Source organism: Sander vitreus, chromosome 11 (genome assembly GCF_031162955.1).
Source record: "Sander vitreus isolate 19-12246 chromosome 11, sanVit1, whole genome shotgun sequence".
NCBI lineage: Eukaryota > Metazoa > Chordata > Actinopteri > Perciformes > Percidae > Sander > Sander vitreus.
The window spans coordinates 19,822,073-19,845,311 of NC_135865.1; the positions used below are offsets into that span (position 1 = coordinate 19,822,073).

The 23,239-nt window shown below is 40.3% G+C and overlaps 4 protein-coding genes across 7 annotated transcripts; 1 reads left to right on the forward strand and 3 right to left on the reverse strand.

The window, feature by feature from the left end:
• Positions 1–538: 538 nt before the first annotated feature.
• cracdla (cracd like a) lies at positions 539–8,089 on the reverse strand. 2 transcript variants are annotated; one of them, XM_078262196.1, is made up of 10 exons: positions 7,685–8,085; positions 6,383–6,435; positions 5,975–6,119; positions 5,730–5,865; positions 5,501–5,641; positions 4,175–4,429; positions 3,015–4,083; positions 1,799–2,733; positions 1,111–1,231; positions 539–1,020 (listed from the first exon to the last, which is right to left on the reverse strand). In XM_078262196.1, exons 2-10 carry the CDS (start codon positions 6,429–6,431, stop codon positions 830–832), a joined length of 3,042 nt encoding a protein of 1,013 aa, XP_078118322.1. In that variant the 5' UTR covers positions 6,432–6,435; positions 7,685–8,085; the 3' UTR covers positions 539–829. The 2 variants fall into 2 exon arrangements, 1 of the variants encoding a protein (XP_078118322.1); XR_013502682.1 differs by having other exon boundaries at positions 933–1,020; positions 1,792–2,733; positions 7,685–8,089.
• A 3,459-nt stretch (positions 8,090–11,548) lies between these two features.
• mitd1 (MIT, microtubule interacting and transport, domain containing 1) lies at positions 11,549–14,356 on the reverse strand. Of its 2 annotated transcripts, none has more exons than XM_078262199.1 (7): positions 14,076–14,356; positions 13,896–13,997; positions 13,370–13,506; positions 12,634–12,720; positions 12,409–12,521; positions 12,148–12,208; positions 11,549–12,024 (listed from the first exon to the last, which is right to left on the reverse strand). In XM_078262199.1, exons 1-7 carry the CDS (start codon positions 14,218–14,220, stop codon positions 11,929–11,931), a joined length of 741 nt encoding a protein of 246 aa, XP_078118325.1. In that variant the 5' UTR covers positions 14,221–14,356; the 3' UTR covers positions 11,549–11,928. The 2 variants fall into 2 exon arrangements, with proteins under 2 accessions (XP_078118325.1, XP_078118324.1); XM_078262198.1 differs by having other exon boundaries at positions 13,896–14,000.
• A 214-nt stretch (positions 14,357–14,570) lies between these two features.
• Positions 14,571–17,268, forward strand: mrpl30 (mitochondrial ribosomal protein L30). Its single transcript, XM_078262200.1, has 5 exons — positions 14,571–14,890; positions 15,625–15,711; positions 15,961–16,107; positions 16,854–16,927; positions 17,065–17,268. Exons 1-5 carry the CDS (start codon positions 14,849–14,851, stop codon positions 17,195–17,197), a joined length of 483 nt encoding a protein of 160 aa, XP_078118326.1. The 5' UTR covers positions 14,571–14,848; the 3' UTR covers positions 17,198–17,268.
• Positions 17,269–18,479: 1,211 nt separating this feature from the next.
• txndc9 (thioredoxin domain containing 9) lies at positions 18,480–22,839 on the reverse strand. Of its 2 annotated transcripts, none has more exons than XM_078262201.1 (5): positions 22,756–22,839; positions 21,502–21,704; positions 20,714–20,832; positions 18,983–19,237; positions 18,480–18,854 (listed from the first exon to the last, which is right to left on the reverse strand). In XM_078262201.1, exons 2-5 carry the CDS (start codon positions 21,673–21,675, stop codon positions 18,734–18,736), a joined length of 669 nt encoding a protein of 222 aa, XP_078118327.1. In that variant the 5' UTR covers positions 21,676–21,704; positions 22,756–22,839; the 3' UTR covers positions 18,480–18,733. The 2 variants fall into 2 exon arrangements, with proteins under 2 accessions (XP_078118327.1, XP_078118328.1); XM_078262202.1 differs by having other exon boundaries at positions 22,770–22,834.
• Between the last annotated feature and the right edge of the window lie 400 nt (positions 22,840–23,239).

Here is a 23,239-nt window from a genome sequence, read left to right on the forward strand (position 1 = left end):
CCAGACAATTAAGTATTGGTATGTGTTCAATGCATGCTCTGGTTTAAAAACTATATTAATGATATGCAGTGTAATCTAGCATTTAGACCTTAGTTCCAGGCAAGAGGACCAGCAATGATCCCTTTTCATAGTGATGATGTACAGCTCAGGGCAGGGTCTAGATTAGGCATGCAGGAGGGTGCTGTAGGCCAAGTAACTGGATGTCCCATCATGACATACTGGTACATCCCTGCTACATTTACCCAGGGAAAATCTATCAGGCTCAGAAGTTCTTGCACTTACTTTAATCATGTATGTGGTCCACACTCCACATATATCTTGGAAAAATGCTACAATTATATTAGGATTCTGGTTCTGTTCCACATTCACTCTTTATTGCCTCATCACAAGTAGTTAACATTATTTTAGTAAACGTTTTTGACAGATCTTTTCGGATGTTGAGGGAGTGTGTTTTTCTTGGGAGTTAATATCTGTATATTTTAATTTAGTCATTTGATATCTTCTCCTTAGCCGTCGTACATTTAGACACTCAAAAACATAGCAATGGACATTTTATTATTTAACAAACTATTAACAGCAGTGACATGCTGAATCACATAAAACATTATTCATCTTCATCATTTATCTTTACGTTTGTGGTGGAGCGATTATAATAAACCTGGACATTTTCAATATATACTCTCTGTCTCTCAATATAACATTAACACTTGATAGAATTGAATACAATTCAATACACAAACACAACAGCCTCAACAGAGCTTAATCAAAATCTTTCTGACAGACTCAACAAAAAAAAACATAATTTGTCTGTCTGTCTGTCTGTTTTCCCTCAGTCCATGGACTTATCACTCCAGGCCATTGACTTTCTTTTTGCCAGCTCCATCCAGGACGGCTGGCTGCTGTCAGACATGGACTGCAACACTGATGGCATTGTAGGTGACGATGAGGGCGATGACCCCACATTTTTACGCAGCCATTTGTCCTCACGAGGTCTGTCTGGAACTTTGGTGGGACTTGATTCTGAAAGAAAAAACTGTCACGTTGGTGCACATGGAGACACTAATTACTATTAAGTATTTCAACAGTTGCAATTAATGTGTGTCAACACACCTGCAGGTTTTACCCCTTGTCTTCCCTCTGGTTTTATGTCTTTGTTTAGAGGCATGGTTTTGACTGAAGCAGGGGATTCACCTGATGTCTGCACCTCTGTTTGAGCTTTCCTTAATTCCACCTGAGAAAAACCGAGTTAGATGATATGCTCTGGATAACGTTTCAGTTTAAAACAATAGCTGTTAAAGAATAAATCTAATGATATTCTATATTTCAATAATTGTCACCAAACCTCATGAAAAGACCAAAACCAACAAGGAATTAATCTGACTATCAAAGACCTTGTTGTCCAACAACTATTAAAAAAACAGAAATGAGTCACAACATTGACATATTCCTTCTAGGATGAATAAGGGCACTGTAGTTTATTTTGAGTTAACTCCACGCAATGTCGTATATTGTAAATACTCACTAGTGCACCAAAGCTAGACATGTTTTGTTTGGTTAATGTTTGCTAAAAACTACAGTGCCAAGCTGTTTTAAGAGATTGCTGAGCCTTTTTCAAACATGAAATTATGCCGATGGCCTTAGACAGGGTATGAAAGTCAAAGTATTGAGAGACAGACTATAGCTCTCTTGGTTATTTTGTTGATAGTAACAAAAAATATAGAATATCACCAGCCTTATCCTTGAATTGATTTACAGTCAAGCGCGGTGTGAAAGACAGTTACAAAGAAGTACCACAAACCCCCTTGGTTCCAGACGGAGTGGTCCACTCTGCCCGTTTCTCCAAAAAAGCAGCCTTTTCGCTTACTGACCCGGCCCAACCGGCCTGTCTTCCTGACTGTGATGCTCCCTCTTTTTCCTGCACAGTGGCTTCTCTTTCCCCTCTTCCAAAGGCAGAAACTGGAGGAGGAGCTGTGGCTGATGAGGTGGTAGAAACTGAGGTTGTTGATTTGAGCTGGTTGGAGGGATGAAGACCTCGATTGCTCCAGGCGAGTTGCTGCTGGCCCGATGATAAGTAAGATTGTGCAAGAGACTGTGTGACACTCCCTTGTGTAAACTGAGATGAGGTTTCTGATTGTGTAGAGGAGTGCAAGGGAGACTGGGTTGTCCATGGGTTGGTCTGTACAGCTGGATGAGATGCAGAATGTGAGGCAGACTGAGGTTCACTGATTTGTTTTAATGATTGTGGTTCTCTGGAGGTGTTTGAGTGAAGAGGAGGCGTCTTCTGTTGCATTAGCGATGGTTTGACAGTCTGTGCTTGACTTCTATTTTGCACTGTTTCTGCTTTGAGTGCATCCGTTGATTGTTGACATGCAGCCTCTGGTGATGTTGTACTTTGTTGTATTTTTACAGTCTGTGTCTGTACTTGTGCTCCGGTCAGTGTCTCCATTTGGACTTGTGGTCGAGCCGCTGTCTGCACCCCTGTAAAATCTCTGGGAAGTCTACTAGTAAAAAGGTGCTGAAGGCTTCTGGTCTTTTCCATTGCCAAGCTCATCCAGGACACCTCAGATGAGGATGTTTGGGGGGCAGCCTGGGACTCCTGGGGCGCTGTGATGGCAGTTTCAACTTCTTTGAGGTTTGAGGATGTTGTTTGGACTTCTGTCGCCATGATGTGAGGATTGCTGGTAGATGGCGGGTTATGCTTAACTGGAAGGGAGAAGCCCGATGGGGTTGGATCTAAGGAGTGACACAGTTCAGTTAGACACACTTGGCAGCTCTGTTAAAGTTAGCCTGAGTGGTATGTAAGTAAGTGCAAAGGTCCCCTGTGGTCAGTACAAATTGTATTACTCCAGAGTGATTATTTACTATGTGCAATTCATAGTGCGCATGTGTGCAATGTTTAACCCTATAGGGAACTGAAAATAGGTTTGCACATAAAAGAAATAATCTTTTTTAGGTGAACCTGAGATTAAACATCTTCTACATGGTGAAATTACTTATATTTTTCAGAGACTTACCTGTCAGTCGGAGGTCTCTTATTTCCAGTCTTTTTTGTTTGTCACATTGCTCCTCATACACTGGTGGCTTTGAGTTACGATTAGAAGAGGTATCAGACCGAAATCTCATCGACAGAGATGTGGAGCGCAGTTTAACACCAAACGCTTTCTTTCCTTCCTCCTCCTCGACCTCCTGTGCTTCCGCCGCCTCCTCCACCACCTCCTGGCTGTTCTCCTCCACCTCTGCAGCGCCTGTATCTGCGCTCACATTTTTAGATGGTGTCGTCACTGATTCCATGTTTTTGAGGCTGTCCCTCCTGTCCCATGGAGAAACTAAACTTTTGTGTGGCGCTTCCTCTTGTCTAAGTCTTCCCACAGTAAAAGGGGCCCCTCTCAGTTCTTCCTTTTCCCTCATGCTTGAAAAGCATTTATCCTTTGTTCCCCCGACTGTCTTGTGCCTGGCTTCAGTGTTTCCCAGCACTCCCACAAAACTGCATGATCGGGGTCTTTCTCCATCCTGGTTTTTGGCAGTGGTGTTGGCGAAATGGAAAGACCCAGATCCTGGGGTGGGTCTCTTTATTCCTTTTGTGCTTTCTGTCTTGCCTTGAACCTGCTGGTGAACTGAGCTGAAGGGAGTGGAGTGTTGGTCAGAGGAGACTTCAGCCTTGTTGAGAGTATTTCTCTTGTCATGGGACATTAATTGTATTTCAAAATCCTCTCTGTTGTCCTTCAGTTCTGACTGTATAAAAGATGAGTGTGGGCGTTCTCTTGGCATTACATCCGCTGGTCTGTGAGGCTTAACTCTAAGTACCTGGGAGGGTATGGAGGGCAATGTCCCAAGAAGAGCTTGGTCCTGTTGGGAAAATGTTAGGCCGGATGATTTGGATGCTGCCTCTGATATGATTGGTGCCACCTCTGGGGATTTTGAAGGAAGACGCTGAGACATAAAAGGAGTGATGGCCCCTTCTTGTTCTGTTTCCAATGTCACCTCCTCTTCAGTACTAAGCTGCCGCCGCCGCCACACTTCTTCTCTTACAGACTCAGGGTTGTTGGTGTTGTTAAGGGTGTGTAAGTGAGATTTAGAGTGATTCTGTAAAAAAAAAAAAAAAGTAAGGGGAGGTGCATGAAGGGTGTGTTTGTCTTCATTAACAATATATAAAGGTGAAAACATGTTTACTCACTGCAGCAAGTGTCTTCTTGGTGTTGGTCCTCTGGTTTCTGGGCTTGACAGACATCCGGTGGCGTGCAGCAGAGGTATCCAGGCAGGGGGTGAAGTGGGCTGGAGAGCTGAAGTCTATCGGGGGCTCCACAGCAGAAGAAGAGGAATGGGAGGAGACAGAAAGAGGCAAAGGGAGAGATGGAGTCAGGGGCATAGATTTGGTTGGTGCAGGTTTGGGGATGGGTGAGAGCGGACGAGAGGATGGCTGGGATGGGGTCTGAAAAGGAAGGAAAGTCATAATACAGTATAACACTGCAAAAGCAAAGTGAACATGAAAACACATACCTTTATTGATTGTATTTATTCCCAAAACCTAACACCAAGCTGACCGCATCTGACTATATCTATTAAGGCTGGCTATATTCTACTTTTTTTTTTATTATTGTAAACCGATCTCCTGAAAAGACCAAAAGCTATAAACACAGCACACCGTTAGGTTGCTTCATTATGGTGAACATGGGTACTCTAGTTTATTTTGAGTCAATCCCACATACACCGTCCTGCTGCCGTAAATACTCACTACATTAATCTATGTCTAAAAATAGTCCCTGACAAATGCACTATTTACTATTTAGCAATGTTTGCAAAAGAAATTGCAGTGCCCAGCTGTTTAGGTATTAAGATTTGCACCTTAAGTAGGAATAAATAAGTTTGTTTGGGGCTGAGTGTCTCAGACAAGGAAGTCAGACAGTATTGAGAGATGGACTGAAGCAGCAACCTTTTCATGGAGTTTGTTGACAATAAGAAAAATAAAGAATATCCCAAGCCTTATCCTTTAGCCATTGCATTAAACTAAACAAATCCTAATCTCAGACTTGAATCTCAAGAATTTAGGATTGTCAAAAAGTCCAGAATTTAGAGTGATGCTCTCCTTGCAGTGTGTTGGGTTTGCATTACGACATAGAAGAAACATAAATTCACACAAAGAAACACACATGGATACATTCACACGAGTATTGTACTTACTGCACTGCTAAGCAGGCATAGGCAAGATGTTTGCATGAATGTTGCTACACACTGGGAGTATGCTACTCGCTTCTACGCTTTACTTCCTACCACTCACTGCTAAACTAAAATGGCTATAGCTCCTGGTGACAGTGTGGCAGTTGGATGGAGTAGAGCCAAAATGGTTGGTGAAAAGTAAAGAGTAATAGAGTCTGATTGATAAATCCACTCAGGAGGAACTCTGAAAATCATAACGCACCCTCAAATACTCCTAAACTGCACGTGGACTGATCAAATAAGCAGATAACTGACCATGTGTCACTTAAGTGGGATAATAAATCACCTTGCTTAGGGCTCCTGAGATTTCAGGAGGGCTGTGGGCAAGGCTGTCATACTCAGAGCGGCTTCCCAGATCCTCTGGACGTCTGATTGGCAGAACGAGAGGCGGCGGCCCCAAATGCAACTTCTGTTGCTGAAGTTTAATCTGTGATACCAGAGGCACAGTTTTTTTTTTTTTTTAAATAAGTACATTTGTAAAGGCCCAACAAAATGCCTAGCATAAAAGACTATACCTGCAGAGCTTTGATCTTGCTGTGAACGTTCTCCTGGGATAAGACCCTGGCTGGTTCAGTGTCTGTCAGGACCAGATCAGCCAGAAAGATGCTGTCATGGGACAATGCCCGTGATCCCATCATCCCCTGGGAGCAACTATGGAAGCCAGAGTGGAAGAACAGAAGAGTTGTAAAGGCATAGACTGGAAATCAGGACAGAAATGGAGCTGTAAAGCAAACATTTACAAGACCATATAGACACTCACGCCAAATCTTCATTTGATCCGAGTCCTTTTCCTGCAGTAATATCACTGGCTGATTGGCTGAGTTTGGCGTCTACCTCTCCCCCTCCTCTCTTACTCCTCCCGAAGAGACGAGTTTTCAGAGCCTTCAGTTTGGACTTTTTACGTCCTGACAGAGATTGAAAAAAGAGACTGATTCAGGTCACAGCAGCTCACACACACATGCGCCAAACTAACAGTCTTTTTTTTTTTATATTCTCTGTTTTAACTGTTACATCAGACACACTGACAATAAATGGTCCCTGATGTGTGCTAGTAGTCACATGTTTCAGTGTTATGCTGACCTTTATTCTGATTGCTAATGATTGTCAAAGACTTGCTTCCTCTTCACGATAACACTCTTATGTAAAACTTCATGACAGATAATCTCACCTGGAATGTCCTCGGTGCTTCCATCTGTATCTCTAGAGAAAGACTCCATCGGTCTGATCAATGAAAGAAGTGCAGAACAGACGACAGGAAAGTGTGTAAAGAAAGGCACCGATAATGAGAAACAACTGTGACAAAAACCTCAGGCATACAGTTTTTGGAGGCTGTTGTCACGTGCTAGAGGGCATCTAACGTGGTGTGAATCCGCCAATGGTTTGTTTTCTGGCAGGCACGTATATGCACTTAATGCACTGGTGTGATAGCTTGAAGGTGTGACTCTGGACTTGAGGTTCAAAGGTTTATTGGCATATCAGGAACGGTACAAACCTTTACTGTAGCTAGGCAGGGCGTGCTGAGGAGCCTTTATGGTCAACAATATATAATCAAAGAAGCTTTTACTATTAAAAGGACCATTAAAAACACATTAAATGCAGTGTCATCAAGAATAAAAACACACTATGTAGGTTATAGAGGAGGTATTGGTATTTTAAATATGGCATTGCTCTAGAAGGAGTACACATAAATATCACGCTGTCACAAAGCAGTGCAGCCTGGATAATATTTTGTGAACACAGCAAAAGCTAAAATCTTGCTCTCAGACAGCTTTACTTATGCAACACTTTGTCTGACAAACATCCAGATTTGGGTTGATATGTTACTGGGTGCAAGATTCAGTGCAAGGTGCGTGTTTTCATTTTTCGTTCATTTTTACAGACTTCCTTTTGTACCCTGCCAGTCATGTAGTTTTCAACTGTACTGATCAGCTACTCGAGTAGCCGAGGAACTTTTAATAGAGCATGATCCTGTACAGCATCTGTGTCTGATAAGACAAGATGGGGCAGGTTATGAATAAACATGCAAAGTCCACACTGCACCTCTCATATCACCCAGCCTGCCCTCAGAATACAAGCACGCCCTATTAAGAAAGGATGTAACGGTATGAATAACCTAGGACACTGACACAAAAAATTGGTTGTGACTTACACAACATTTGAACCTCTTGCCCAAATACATTTTAACATGTGTGGGTTTTCCACCAGAACACTGAATGAAACTAAAGTGCAAATGAATCAGGCCATATCTCAGAGTTTTATCATCCAGTGAGCCAAGCTATAGCCCCAAACCAAAACAGCGGATAATCAAGTGGATTACTGACATTGCAGAGAGATCCTTGTGATTTCACAGTACCATAATCCACACAACAGCTTGATCATAAAATTCCCATGCCAGGTACTGTATACTCTTCCTTCTCTATGTTAAAACACACATTCACACACCGTTTAGGGCAAAATTGAGTAAACTTACCCAACGCCTAATAGCAGCGGCTTTGCTTCTCTTCCTCCTCTTTGTCCTCCTCTCTGGGCCGAGTTGTCTTGTCTCAGCTGTGTCACTGTCGTTATGTTTAAACCTCAGGCTTGAGTCGTCCAAATCTGCAGACGGAGGAAGATGCAGAGGGAAGGGAGCGAGGGAAGTGGAAGGAGAGAGAAAAACATGCAGGGAGAAAGAGAAAGAGAGCGAGAGAAGGACACTCCATGACAGGGTAAGCAAATGCACAAAGAGAAAAGAGGACAGAAGAGAATAAGAGCGAGAGAGAGAGAGAGAGAGAGAGAGAGAGAGAGAGAGAGAGAGAGAGAAATATACTCCATTACATTAGTGGCACACTGTGGCCCTCTGCGCTAAGCTCCTTATAAAACGCTAACCTGATTTTAGGCCCAGAAATGAGAGTAGAGGAAAAAAAAAAATAAAGCTTCAGTTGGAAAGAGGGCAGGCTGCAGGAATTACGGCTCATAGGACTGTTTACACATTACACCGGGTTGCTACACCCCCAGGAGATCACAGAGGGGAGTGTGTGTGTGTGTGTGTGTGTGTGTGTGTGTGTGTGTGTGTTTCTTTTCAACAAAAACTTAAAAATTGAAAAAAACACACACACACCAACCCAGATGTTTGTTTTTAGAAATATATGAACGTAATGTATGTAGTGTACTGTATGAGTGTCCATACTGCTCTTTTTGAATGCATAAAAATGGACCTTTGTTGCATGTTTCAACTATATCTCAGCTGTAAATTGTCTAAAGTCAAAAAATAACCTAAAAACAACAAAAAGTGAATCTTTCAGTAATACTGGTAAGAGACAAAGCTATCCCACACATACATTTTATAATCAATGTGTTTTAACGGTGAATCCAATTGTCTACACATTCATACAAGATAACACTGAGAGATGGGAGCACTATCTAGGCCACTGGGCTACAATCAGTGAGAGGGAGGGCAGCAGGAAGAGAAAGGCAAACATTTGCATCCATATGTTTTTATGTCTAAGTGTGTGGCCGAGCAGCTTCTGTGATGAGGCTCCTCATCACACAAATCCTTATCTCTTGCACCAGAATATAAACCCAGCCAGTGACATCTGGTTTACATGCAACCAACAGCATGTTTACAGAACACAGTGACATAAGAGTCTTGGATGTGGTTTTATTCATGGTTTTATATATGGGACAACATGTATGTTTATTTTATCTTAGAATGTGATTACAGCTGTAATACTTCAGTATGTGAAAGCTGTTTGCACATAGGCCTATTGAAATACACTTGCACTGCTTCTCGCACGTCAGCCTTTTGTACTCGAGGATGCTCATTGTCTGCTCTTAGAAAACAAAGGCAGCGATGTGTGTTACAGTTATGGTCATCTCTGATTCATGTGGTTCCCTGATGGATTATATTTCTTCCCCTCAGAGCCCAGATGAGGACGGTACACATCGAGATTAAGGGCGATAGATAATCCGATCACGGCGCTGTTTGAAGTCATGCAGGTTTCCATTCATTCAAACAAACTGTTCCCCATGAAAATTGAATGAGGGAGATACTTTTTTTATAGGGGAAATATGTGTCATTAAATTAGCCTACATAAAACTAGACTCATATTGGAGTTGGCTAAATATGAGTTTTAATCCTTTACAGTGTGCCTACATCCAGCAGCAGTTGAGATTGTTGTGTAAAGGAGAATAAAACATGTTTTTTAATATCAGGCCAATCTGATAAAGCTGCCGCTACAGTAAGGTTTTGTGGCGTTGCACATTTCAAGCAATTTGAAATAATGGTTAATGATGTGATGCTATTTGAATGACTAAGCAATACAGTTCATCCTTGGAAATAGCTACAGTTGTGTCTAGAATAATAGCAGTGTGTTTAAAAAAAAGTGAATAATGCTCAAAATCTTTAGAATAGCTTTTAATTCCATAATATCAATGCATTGGGAACACTGCACATTCAATTCCAAATCAAAACATGACCAAAAGTTGATCAAGTTTGTGTTATACCTTTACAGAAAGTGAAGAAAAAAGGAATATTAGGCTGTTCAAAAAAATAGCAGTATTTGCATTTTTCTTTACAAACTGAAAAATGTCTCAAGGGTTTGCTTTACTTTGAATCACTGCACTAATATTTAGTTGCATAACCATTATTTCTGAGAAGTGCTTCACATCTGTGTTGCATGGAGTCGACCAACTTCTGGCACCTGTGAACAGGTATTCCAGCCCAGGACGATTGAACTACATTCCACAATTCCTCTGCATTACTGGGTTTTGCCTCAGAAACAGCATTTTTGATGTCACCCCACAAGTTTTCTGTGGGATTGAGGTCTGGGGATTGGGCTGGCCACTCCATAACATTAATCTTGTTCATCTGGAACCAAGACTTTGCTCGCTTACTGGTGTGTTTTGGGTCATTGTCTTGTTGAAAGACCCATTTCAAAGGCAGTTCCTCTTCAGGATAAGACAACATGATCCCTGGTATGCGATAAATAGGCCCAACACCACAGTATGAGAAACATCCCCATAACATGATTTTTGCACCACCATGCTTTACTGTCTTCACAGTGTACTGTGGCTTGAATTCAGTGTGTGGGGGTCGTCGGACAAACTCTCTGCGGCCCATAGACCCAAAAAGAACAATTTTGCTCTCATCAGTCCACAGAATGTTGCCCCATTTCTCCTTTGGCCAGTCAATGTGTCCTTTGGCAAATTTCAACCTATTCAGTACGTGTCTTTTTTTCAGCAATGGGACTTTGCGGGGGCTTCTAGCTGATAGCTTTGCCTCACACAGCCTTCTTCTGATCGTAACAGTACTCACAGGTAACTTTAAGTCTTCTTTGATTTTCCTGGAGCTGATCATTGGTTGAGCCTTTGCCATTTTGGCTATTCTTCGATCCATTCGAACGGTAGTTGACCGTTTTTTCCCACGTCATTCAGGCTTTGGATGCCATTTCAAGGCATTTGAAATCATTTTGGCTGAGCAGCCTATAATTTTCTGCACTTCTTTATATGTTTTCCCCTCTCTAATCAACTTTTAAATCAAAGTCCGCTGGTCCTTAGAGCAATGTCTGGAACGACCCATGTTGCTGAGTATTTCAGTGTGAAATGCACTATAACCAGCATGCACAACATTTGCTTCCTTCCTTCCTTAAATATGGTCCATAATTGACACCTGTTTCTTCACAGAATCAATCACCTCACTAATTGAACACAACACTGCTATCATTTTGAACATGCCCCTTTCAATTACAGATTCAATTACACAGAATGAGCAGCATGCATGTCATGCCTGTTGAGTCTGTTGGTTTTCTATGACTCTACAACACTTACTAGTAAATTATTTGCTATGTAGAAATATCACTTCTACCAAAAAAATTGATTTATGAGGTTAGTGATGTTGGACTGCTATTATTTTGAACACAACTGTATTAAGCCAAGGAAGTCCATAGTGCTCAGAATAATGCAAAGTTTAGACATCCGTTCGTCCTAATACGTTCCATGACAACTGACTGAGCCAACTCTATCTGCTGATGAAGACCGTGTGATATGGTCAAAAGCCCAGGAGCAGGCGAGTAAATAGGTCTTGAGTTAAGATTCTTTTGAAAACTGGAAATAGTAGGTTGACTTTCTAATCTGCTACAGTTTGTGTGTTAGCTTTGTATACCAAGACACACCGAAATCAGACTTCATGGAGTTAAATATAGTTCTAATCAGGCTTAGTTATTAATCTTGTAAAACTCCTTTTTATTATTATTATTATTATTATTATTTTATTTTAATTAGCATGAGAGACCCTGAATATAAAGTAACTGGACAAGATCAAATCATGGTTAAAATTGAATAATAACACACAGACAAATTTTATGATATTATAAAAGCACTTTAATTATAATTTATGAATGTTTTAATTTATTTTTTCCACCAGATGGCAGTATGGCATCCTAAAAAGCAAATAATAGAAAAGTTTAAAACAAAGTAATAGAAAAGAACCCAAAATGACTCTTTGACACAGTTTGACTACAGACAACACTGAAGAAACCATACAAAATTATACAGTTGGTTGGAATTAAAGACATACCAGTGTGATAAAAAAACACATTGTAAAACCTGATAAAAACTGCTTGTTACACAGTTGGTATAAGGCTGATCAACATGCACCTGTATGTTAAGGCAAATCCAACAACATGTCTGTGCGTTTTGAGGGCAGGTAAGTACATTAAGATTCAAGCTTTATGAATCTCATAGTGTTTTTGTGTGTTTGGTGTGAAAAATGTCTACGTTGGTCTCTTGGCACTGCCTGAGGTCATAGTCACAACAGCCAATAGAGAATCGGCCCTGGGAGATAAAAAGGAACACTTCTTACAACCAAAACTCAACATGTTGATACACAGACATTCAGCACCGTAATTCAATGGCAGCAATAGAGAAGGATGAATATTAATTAGTATGAAGTCTCACTTTAGGTCTCTTGAAGTAATCCAGCCCTCTTCCTATCTTGATGATCCAACCATTGTCAAACCTAAAAACACAATTCATTTTGGATTACTGCCATACATAAAGCCCCAGTCACAGAGAATGGAGTGCTGATGTAAAGGTAAATCCTATAAACTCAAGCAAGAATTTCTTTAAAAAGAAGACTCCATCATTTGAAAACAATTCTGAGGCTATACAGTGTCGTATTTTGGTATGAAATTGTTTATATGTCAGTTGCAGCTGTACCTGATCTCCCTGTCATGTATAGTGGAGGAGTACTGCAGAGCCAGAGTCACTCCCTGAGCACTGAGACTCTCTTTCAGCTCAGCCAGAGCGCTGCTCTGCTGACTACTATCCGCCTGCAGAACGGGACGAATGGCATTAAAACAACAGAACTAACTGAACAGAAGAGACCGCTACAGCTGTCATGCATTCACTACATAGTGTGACCTCATTAGTTAAATAACCTACTTCATCCTGTGAAGTGAGGAGATGGATCTTTTTCACCTTGCAGGGCGCTTTCAGCAGCATCTCACAGTACCGCAGGAAGTTGTACAACTGTAGTGGAGAGGAGGGAAAAGGGGTTTGTTTGACATGTTAGAATGAGTTTGGTACAGTTATATGTCAAGACCAAAATAGCTATAAACATTAGGGGTGGGGGAAAAAAATCGATACAGCATAGTATCACGATATTTTCCGTGGCAATACTGTATCGATACACAGACGCCAAGTATCGATCTTTTATTATATATGTGTTGGTCAGTTCTGTTTGTTTGCATATACAGAGGTTTACTCCTCGATGCAGCGGGCCCGGGTTTGACTCCGACCTGCGGCCCTTTGCTGCATGTCATTCCCCCCTCTCTCTCCCCTTTCATGTCTTCAGCTGTCCTGTCAAAGAAAATCATCTTTAATATCGTATCGGGACATAAGGGACCGTTTGGTATTTATGGAATGGACCACCGGAGGAAAATAGGGGAGGGTCATGTCTTTTTATTCTTTGTTGAGGGGAGGGTGCTTGGTTGTTAAACCAATTTTTGTTTTATTAATCAAGTAACTAAAAACATAATGTATAGACTGATTGATAATAAAAAATAATTTGTAGTTGCAGCAGCCCTTGAACAAAGCAAAATAAAAGAAGCCAAATCCAGCTTGAAACAAAGAGGAAAAAACCTGCACAATAAAGTAATGATGAAAACTAAGATCTTACTTGGTGGGTGTGTCGTATGTATGGGTCTTGTACCCAGACCTCTGTGAGTAAACTGCTCATGTATGGCTTGAACAGAGACTCGTAGCTGTAACCAGTAGCATCCTCAGCTATTCTAATCTGCTCATGGTATTTCCCATCTGCCAGGAGAGGTAGCACAGTAAGAGACAAGAAATGGAAGTAAGAGGTCTCTCTCACACTCACACACACACACACACTGAAGTAGTAAGAGTGGGTAACAAATACAGAAGCAAACTTAGGGCCCTTAAAATGTTTAGTTTTCAATTGTGCCATGTGAATTACTTGGTTTGTTGGACAATGATTCATTGAATTTGTATATGCACCACTTAGCCTTGTGTCAAATGCACATGGTTCATATATTTCAAGATAAGACCATTTTTACCAAAAAAATAAAAAAGTAATTTCAGTGGGTCAATGGGGACCCACAGCAGGTTAACCCAGCCGTGGCAGGGGCAGATGCAGACTTTGCCAGGTTTGTTATTCATCCTTTAGTGGTTGTATTAATTACCTTCTTTCATCTGGTTCACATGAGCTTTGATTTGCTCTGCTCTGTCCATGTAGCTCTTTATCTTCTCTCTGTAGTGGCCTCTCTTTGAGTCATCTTTCACAGCTGCTGACAGAAGAAGGAAAACAAAATGAAGTTACGGTTCGTACCTCATTATGCGGCCTCTGCTGTGTATATGTATACCTTTCATCGCGTCTATAAGCAGCTGGATGCCTTCCTGGTAGCAGACAAGAGACTCCTGGAAGCGGTCGCTGTGATCGAGCTCCACTGCCCGCTTAAGGACGGAGATGGCGGATGTCTCCATCCCTGTCACATGGTTTTGTGTCATTATTCTCTCTATCCCTCGTCTTTTTAGAGCTTCTATAAAACCAACAGAGTATTCATTCTTATCTACTGTCAGGAAAGTCACTGAAAGAAGTGGCACCACCTTCTACCTTGATAGCTACATAGGTGCGCCACAAAAATATTTTCCGTAGAAACGTAATGGTGGAATAATGGTCCACGATGCTTATAAGGGTGCAGTTAACATAAACATACATTTAAAACATCTATATTTTAATCATATATTATAAAATGTAAATAGTGCATTTACCGTTTATAAAATCTCAAATATAGTTTAAAAATAGTTCTAGGAACTTTGTTCTGGGAACATTTGCCATATCGGCGCGGTTTCAATGTAACCCCTCGATGTTTCCGGTTTATACATCCATGGAGGAGACTAAACTGTCATGATGCTTACTGATGCAGTTGTTTTTCAGCTCTTGAATTAATGTTGTACGTGTGAATTTGATGTATATATAGTTACGTTTGTGTTTTTATTCATACCGTTAAGTTACGTTTGATCCACGCGCTTATTTTGCGGTTAGCAGGGCTGGACGTTAAAGGTAACCTTGGCGTGCGTGACTAGTTTTTTGTACCTGGGGCCAGTTAACAGTAAAACTACGGATAATTAAAACATGTCGGGTGTCTGTCACGGTTTGAGCTCTTTATCAGTCAAGGTAAGAACAATATTTGTTTAATGTTTCAACTGTTCCATTCTGACAGGATCAAATAACGTGTTCTGTATTTTTAAATTAGGACAATCGATGTCGATACGGTGGAGGTATTTGTATTTAAATGTGAGAATTTACTGCACTGCTTTGTCTTAAAATATATAGTAAACGGTTTGGCTTTTACAAAACATTTTACAATATATTTTCAAACTCTAATAAGCTGACAAAACTTGCTGCTATGCTGAAAGTTGCACACAAAATAATCTGTGATAAATTGTTTCTAAGGTCATTAAATTGTAAATAGAGGACACTAATAATACGTAATAGGGCTACATCTTCAGCCTGTTTTTTATTTTTGTAAACCAGCAAATTGTATTTGTATTTGAAGGGTTCAGTGCACGATTCAGAAAATGTCCGTATTCGATATCGATTTTTAGGATCAAGATTGGATTCAAAATCGATTTTCGATTCAAAAACGATTCTCGAAAAAAAAAAAAAAATTCAATGTGATTGCAGTAGACATACAATTAAAAAAAATATGAATCGATTTTTGGAATTCTATGAATCGATTTTGTATCGGTAGAGCTTGCAAAATCTGACAGTTAACAAATGTATTATTGTCTCATGTCATATCATTCCAACCCTACAGGACGCTGTATTTGTGTGCTCCTGTATCAGAAAACAAATCTGCCTTTTAGCCTATGCCAATTACCCCTCTTTGATTTGAATCTGTTTTACAGTTCCTGTCAGAAGCTACGCTTTTGTCACCTTGCCCATGGTTTGTGTCTGCACGCAGCAAATTTACCAAAGCAAGAATCCCAAAAGAGGTAAGAATGAAGTCAAAAGCCCCAGGCATGTCATTAGTTATTTAATATACTGCTTATTTGAGAAGGAATTTGCAACATTTTGTCAACCAACCAAATTTGACTAAAGATAGTAGTTTAGATTGTACTTACATAGTATATATATTGGTAGATTGGATTAGTTATGATGCTTTGTTCGGCACTTCTAAATGATTAAAGCATCACTTTGGCTCATTTGCTCTGTTCAAATGATCCGTCCTTTTTTCTTCGCAGCTTTTTGCAGAGAGGTCAAAAGAACATGAGAAATATGAGGGAGATCCAGACCAACCTCATAAACTGCATATAGTGACACGAGTCAAAAGTACGATGCGCAGACCGTACTGGGAGAAAGAGATGGTGAAACATCTTGGGCTTGAGAAGGTACAGCTCTTGTGCTATTCCGTTCAACAAGAAAGTATTTAACATTAGATTTGGGAAATATGATATTAACATGTATTGTTTAGGACTACTTATGTGTTAATTGGTATGTTCAGTGATTTTTATGATTGGAAAATAAGCACCTCAATAAGCGTTATACACAGTGGCCGTTAAAGCTATAGTGCGCAGCTATTTTTTATTACTGCACGTCCGTCACACTTAAAAGCCATTGCCAAATAAGTTGATACAAAGCTTAACAAAACTCTCTGTATTTCTCAGTATGGCTATGTTTAGAAAATGGTGTAGTCTGGCATCTTTCGTGCACAGTAGCTCGAGTGAAGATAATTACCTCCTCTGAAGAGTTTTTTTTTTTTTTTTTATCCTCCGTGTCCTCCTTGGCTACAAGCAGCTCCGTGGAGGAGGGGTGGGGGTGGTGCCATAGGCTTGCTTCGTGTGGCTGCAACGTCAATGTTGTTGTCATTATTTAGAATTCCTCATGAGGGAGACAGAAACTACGCACTATAGCTTAACCCTGCCTTGTAGACTGACAAAAACTGCTTTGGGATGATCCCTAAAATAGTTAGCTGTGATTGTATCACCTCAAGCAGATGTAGCATCTGTCCACTATAGAGGCCCAAGGAACATTTATTAAAACATCTTCTACAGGCAAAAATCAATTTGTAACTTGTAACACTCTCTGAACACAGTCTCTGATTTTCCTCTCCGTTTTCTCTTTGTTGTGTATTTAGGCACATGTACCTGTAATTCACAAAAATACACCTGCAGTCAATAGCCAACTGAAATTCGTCAAGCATCTTGTCAGGTAAGATTAATGTAACATCTGCCTTAAATGAATGGTTGTCAAGCCTCTGCTAATCATTAAAGCATTTGTCTGGACGTTTTAAAAAGACTGTTTGTATAATTTCTTGTCCCTCAATCGTCTCTTCGTGGTTCATTCAGGATCCAGCCCCTGAGGACGCCCTATGGACTCCCTGCTGAACAGGACATGGGTGACACCTACATTAACAGCAAAGGAGAGTTGATTGTTCGTCGCCTCCTCCAACCTGTAGACCCCAAGGCTATCGAGTCTTAGCTCTGCTTCCAATCATTACAATTCATAGTTCAATTGTTCATAAATATCATTAAAAAATCTTGTGCTCCATAGCTTCCTGTTCTGCTTCCACTAAACTGAGAAACTTGTTTGGTTTAATGGGTTCTAGATTTACTCAATAAATGTTTAAATACACACTAATCAGTCATACAGATTACAAATTAGGAACAGGTGATGAACATGTAGACCTTTTAAAATGAAATGCAGCCTGTTTCCTTTGCGTTTGTAAGTTCCGTCTCACCTTCTCTGTTGAGTCAGAGTACCAATGGAAATGGGTTAAACCTTATTTCAGCTGCACGAGGGGGTTCACTCACACAGGCGTTTATTTTAACAACTAGACCTCTTTTCAGGATTGGAGCTGTGCCAATTCCGTACTACATACAAATTGTTTAAATCAGGGATCTTCAACAGGGGGTCCGGGACCCCTAGGGGGTCATCCAAATAATTGTTCAAGTTTTTTTCAAAAATTACAAAGTTAACATGAATCCAACATATTAGCAAATATAAATCCCCACTGTTTACTGGCCTATAGGTAAGGTAGCCACCCACATACAGTTAATAAGGATTCACTCTGCCATGTATATGTGTAACATTAAAACGTGATTTATAGAATGCCAACAATTATTAGGGAAGTTTGGGGTCCCCTGCTGGAGCTGCTACCTCGACCCGACCCGGATAAGCGGATGAAGATGGATGGACAACAATTATTAGGCTATTTTACTTTAATAGCTTAGTATTCTATGCAAAAAAAAGGTATGGCAAATCCACCATTATAATAGCAATCTGCCATGGAACAAGCGCGCCTGCTTTTAAAGGGAATGTGAGATAACGCTCCGATTGGTTTATTGCACGTTATGCCCAAACCACACCTACGAGTAATGTAGCTACTTCAGACCAACCCATTTTAGATTTGCGTCGGGTGCAAGAGTCATCCGCCCACAAAGCTACTTGCGTTTCAGATCGTTAAAATAGGGCCCCCAGTGTTTTACACCCATAATAACTAAAACAGGATGCTACTACATCAACTTCTCTCATCTGTCTCTCACAAGTACCTCAACTGTATAGAAGAACTATACAAAATCACAGAAGCATACCTTTTTTTATTCACATTTTTTATTAAGTCTGCATTAATCAAGTCAAACTCTTGCTACAAGGAAATGTGATGCTAAAAGATGATCTTGGCAATCATGCATCATGGTTTCTGTTCAAACATCAGACTTGCATGGTTACAAGGAAACACATGAAATAAACAGAACTACCCAAATGAGCACAGCCGTAAGTGCATGTATTTAATTTTTTTTTGTTCGAATGTAATTCATTAAATAAGGGTAAGACAAAAAGCGCTTTTATAAAAAAAAAAAAAAATTGATATGGTATATTAAAATAAAATCTGTTATGAATGGGGAAAGTCACTGAGAGAAGGGGAGCCGAAAAATGAAAGCGGGCTGTCTGCTAAACTTTATTTTCCTTAAAGGAGGTAGCCCTGAGAGAAAAAAAACAGACGACTGTCGGTGCTTTTCAGTCATCTTCAGAATCAGAATCAGAGTCGTAACCTCCCCCTCTGATGGTTTTCTTCTCCACCTTTGTGAACTTTGTGCCTGACCTCTGTGTCATTGTAGGAGGCTCCATCAGGTTACCACTAGAAGAGATCAAAAAGAAGGATGTTACAATCAGGTTGTATGTTGTTTTTATCAGCTCATTACTGTGAGCTATTCTGTAGCTATGAAGCCTAAAAAGGTGAAGGTGGGAGTCTACTGTGTGTCTCACCTGTAGTTAATAACATCTGCACAGCCCAGTCTCCATTCAAGCATCTCTGTGGAAAACTCGTCTGTGTTTCCCAGGTCAGAGAATCCAACCACATAGTCCTTTGTTTTTCCGTCTAATAGCAAGGCCAGCGTCGGAATAACCTTGATCCGCAGCCTCTCTGTCAGAAAGGGGGCCTTTTCCACATTCAGTTTGATGAATTTGGTCTCAACATGCTTCTTTGCCAAGAGGGCCAAGTGTTTGTCAAGGATCTTACATCTTTATGTAGGGAACAGAGGACAGAATGACAAGTTCAGCCGCCTGATGTACAATGTACTCTAGTTACTAAAATGTAACAAAAAACTTGAGGAGATCTAACATCAAAGGAAATGGGATCGTTTTAACAATAATAAAGTAACACAATGAACTAAAAGCTGAGTGCTAGTAAAAAGGTAGGGATGCACCGAATCCAGATTTTTGGAGTTCGGCCGAATACAGAATCCACTGGTTAAGATTCTGCCGAATCCGAAACCCGAATCCTACTCCCATCCTTAGTCCATTAACACAGTAAACACATTAATGAAGTAAACAACGTCCACAGCCTCTAAAATAGTTAAATGTAACAACAATGTTGAATTCAAGCGCTCTTTTCACATCGTAGGAAAGCACATCGCTATTGCCAGATGAGTGACAATTTTGTTTGGCAAATTTTCGCTAACCCGTGTATGATGAAGGCATGTTGGGTGGGTGAAATTAGAAAGCTAACGTTAGCTAACGAGCAGCAGTCGGCCGTTCCGCTCCCACTGTAAGGAGACTCATTTACCGAGAGAACAGCTGACAGCCTGGCAGAGGCACTGTACCTGAAGTTGCTGCATTTTGGCTGCTGTCTGTAGGTTCCTTCATGCATAACTTATATTCTTTCGGATGTTTCATACGCAAATGTTTTAACAGCGGCAATGTTGTGTATTGTTTAGGGTCCTTGCCGCCGCGAGACAAATCGGCATTGCAAATTGAACACGTAGCTCGACTTGAATCGCCTTCTTTTGACTCAAAGTACTGCCAAACAACACTTTTTCTGCTCACAACGTTCCATTTTCACTTTCTCACAGCCTACTACATTGAATGGTCCACCTACGTAAACACCTTCCCCTAATCAACGGCGGCGTCATTACGTCGACCAGCGCAGCGCGTGTAGTTCAAGCGGAAGGTTCGGTGGAAGAAAATTCTAAGGTTCGGTAGAAACCGAACCCCGTCACAAAGCCTCCAAAAGAATCAAAGAATCCAAAGCCTGGATTTGGTGCATCCCTAGTAAAAGGTAGTGCGCTGACTCCTGGAAGTGATATTCTTATGCATTTATTATGAGTGACTAAATTAGGGGCTGCAACTATAGATTTACACCATTTTTAAATAGATTTATCATTTAGTATCAGGGCTCTAGCCGTTCTATGTGTGCCAAACCGTCACATTGCGGGGGTCATGGTCTGGTGCACGCAGCTGCCCGGTAACACTTTGCCGTACGTTATTAGCAACATGTGTTGAGGTTAGCGACACTGATTGGTGAACGTGATTGGTGAACGTTATCTCCAAGAGCTTTATGATCTGTACAGTATAAACCCTCTGGCAGGTTAATGTTCTGTTGACTGACAATAAATGAACGACAAATCTTTTTAGCACTAGATTCAATTTCGCAATCGTACAGCTGTCGCTCTGTCACTTTATTGAATTAAATAAATACTAGCTATAGCCTAGACTTACCTGAACGTAGAATTTTTGTAGAAGTGGCAGACAACGTTCTTGCTATCTTTGACCTCGCTGAAAAAGTCCTTTTCACTTGAGATTTCTCTGTACTCTCCATGGCCTTTAGACAACCACTCCTTAAAAACAGAACTAGGGTGAGTAGCAGAACAAAGCTCAAAAAATAGAAAAACTGGCTTTTACATGTGAGCATCATTAAACATTTTTTGTTGGCTAATTTGGGATGTGTGTCAAAACCATTTTCCCCATGAAGGATTACTTGTACTCCACTTGTATAGAAACTCCAAAGCAAGACTTAGTCTTTAATTAAAAAAAATAAATAAATAAATCACCACAGGGTTCCCAACATGGTCCTTAAAATTCAAATACTTTTCCTAAAACATTACAACACAGATCATTAATAAAAAGTGATTTGCTGTTAATCTAATTCAAATGGTTTCTAAAAGGGCTCTGTAAATAAAACTGCTGAAAAACCACCATGTAATATAATGGCTCCGTGAAGAAAATTCACAATATCCCAGAAATCCTGTGACAACTTTGAATAAGGCCACAATCAAGCTGTCACATGATAACAAACCACCTCCAAGAAATAGATTATTATTACTCACCATAACAGGCTCTGAGACACCATTTACAACAGTGTCATGGATATGTTAAAATGTTTGCAGTGGGTGTGTTGTGATATAAAATGTTGCACTTGCTGTAACACGTTTATTTACTAAATGGCCCAGCTAATTTAATCCGCTTCAGAAACTGAATATAAAACTGTTAAAAGACATCCCACATACCTGCTTCTGTTTCTGGGCTTTTTTAAGCGCCTCTAATCGCTTCTCCTTCAGTCTTTCCAAATCATCTTCATCCATTTCATTCAGTTTGCTCAACTGTGCATCCACCTTCTCCTCAACCAGCTTGGCTGAATGCTCCAAGACCTTTGTTATGATGTCAATTGATTGGTTGGCCATGGTTGCCTGCTCAGTTAAACGCTTTGAATCTGGGGCAAAAGAACGTATAATGTAAACTAAGACATGACAGCAGATAATACACAATAAAGACACCAGTTGAGATTTCTCCCGGCCATAATTGCATGATCATGCTGCAATGATAACAATTAGGCTACATCAGAGATAAACTTTAAACATTTTTTCTACTATGAAAATACACAGTTGTGCAATGTACACTGTCTGACTCAGCTTAATGCAGTCTAATGCTAAGTTTAGTGTTGATTCAATTCCATAGTCGTTTTGGGGGCTGTAGTTTGTGCTAATGGTTAAATGGTACTGCGCCACACGGAGGCATGTTTCTAATATTGAGTGTATCCTCAGTGATTAAACATGTTGGGATTATCAAAACTGAACATTAGAACCATCATGAAGGTACCGTTAAGGTGTACGGCAGGGCTGTAGTACTACAATAGATTTAGCTAGGTGTAACGTTATTTAAGCAACTGGCATCTGTAAACCTAACATGAGCAACGCAGCAACTTACTACCATAACCACGTATGTACGTAGCTAATGTTACTGTCCAGTCATTGTGAAAGACGATACGCCGAAAGCGGTCTGACTGAACTGCGTCTTTTAGGTAACGCTAGAGACAAAGCCTTGGTGACAACTGGGCACACCTTATTTTCAGTTCGCCGGTTGTTAGCCATACCTAATGGATTGTTAGCTAGCTGCGTTAACGTAACCTAACGTTACTTGGTTATGGTCTTCTTATATGTTCGACATTTCCTCTTTCGCTTCACGTGCAGCTAATTATTACACGCCAATCAATCGAAAAATGAAACTAGGTGCTAACTCCTGCCAGTAATCCTAAGAACAATCAGACCATAATAACGTTATGTTAGCCTGCTAAGCTAGCTAGCATTAGCCCTGCGAATTTCATATATCTATGTTAACGTTAACACCTAACACTCGTATGGACATGGAACAATACTTGACAAGTGTTTGAGATGGTAATAAACGTCATTAATGTGTGGTTTTAAATTAAAACATGCTAATGCATAACCACACTAGCTACCGTTAAATGACTGGGTTAACGTTACCTGATTGAACTCACCGACACTTTTGTTTGTGCGCGATATGCAAACGGTTGCTGCGCATACTGCGGATGTTACGTCACAGTAGGTACGTTTGACGTTAAACTACATCCGGGCAATTCATAAAATAAGTTATTATTAAGTTTTTTTTTTTAAACTTGTGACCATGCTTGTGATGCATGTTTTAATAAAGCTAAATATTTGCATTTTATTTGAAAAGCTCTATATTTAAAAGCAAAAAATGCTTTAAGGCTTTGCTGATTTTATTTATTTATTTAGCGCTCAAATCTCAAACACCTTTATGCCTATTTTATGATTTAAAATTCTTATTTGAGTGAAATCAATAGAATTGTGCTGAGAGTTTAGCAGTCTGGAGCATAGAAATATGTATATAATAAATGTATATTAGAGGATGGATACCCGAGCCCGACGGGACCCAGGCCGGGTTCGGACAAATATTTAGAAATGATGTTCGGGTTCAGGTCGGGTG

Coding starts and splice junctions, on each gene's coding strand:
- cracdla (XM_078262196.1), bottom strand. CDS start 6,431: ATGGAGTCTTTCTCTAGAGATACAGATGGAAGCACCGAGGACATTCCA. Junction 6,120..6,382: donor AAGCACCGAGGACATTCCAG/GTGAGATTATCT, acceptor AATCTCTGTCAG/GACGTAAAAAGTCCAAACTG. Junction 5,866..5,974: donor GGATCAAATGAAGATTTGGC/GTGAGTGTCTAT, acceptor TGGCTTCCATAG/TTGCTCCCAGGGGATGATGG.
- mrpl30 (XM_078262200.1), top strand. CDS start 14,849: ATGTCGGGTGTCTGTCACGGTTTGAGCTCTTTATCAGTCAAG. Junction 16,108..16,853: donor AACATCTTGGGCTTGAGAAG/GTACAGCTCTTG, acceptor TTGTGTATTTAG/GCACATGTACCTGTAATTCA. Junction 16,928..17,064: donor TTCGTCAAGCATCTTGTCAG/GTAAGATTAATG, acceptor TGGTTCATTCAG/GATCCAGCCCCTGAGGACGC.
- mitd1 (XM_078262198.1), bottom strand. CDS start 14,220: ATGACACAAAACCATGTGACAGGGATGGAGACATCCGCCATCTCCGTC. Junction 13,507..13,895: donor TGTGAACCAGATGAAAGAAG/GTAATTAATACA, acceptor CTCTCCTGGCAG/ATGGGAAATACCATGAGCAG. Junction 12,721..13,369: donor ACATACGACACACCCACCAA/GTAAGATCTTAG, acceptor TCTCCACTACAG/TTGTACAACTTCCTGCGGTA.
- txndc9 (XM_078262201.1), bottom strand. CDS start 21,675: ATGGCCAACCAATCAATTGACATCATAACAAAGGTCTTGGAGCATTCA. Junction 20,833..21,501: donor AAGCCCAGAAACAGAAGCAG/GTATGTGGGATG, acceptor TCTGTTTTTAAG/GAGTGGTTGTCTAAAGGCCA. Junction 19,238..20,713: donor TACAAAAATTCTACGTTCAG/GTAAGTCTAGGC, acceptor CCCTACATAAAG/ATGTAAGATCCTTGACAAAC.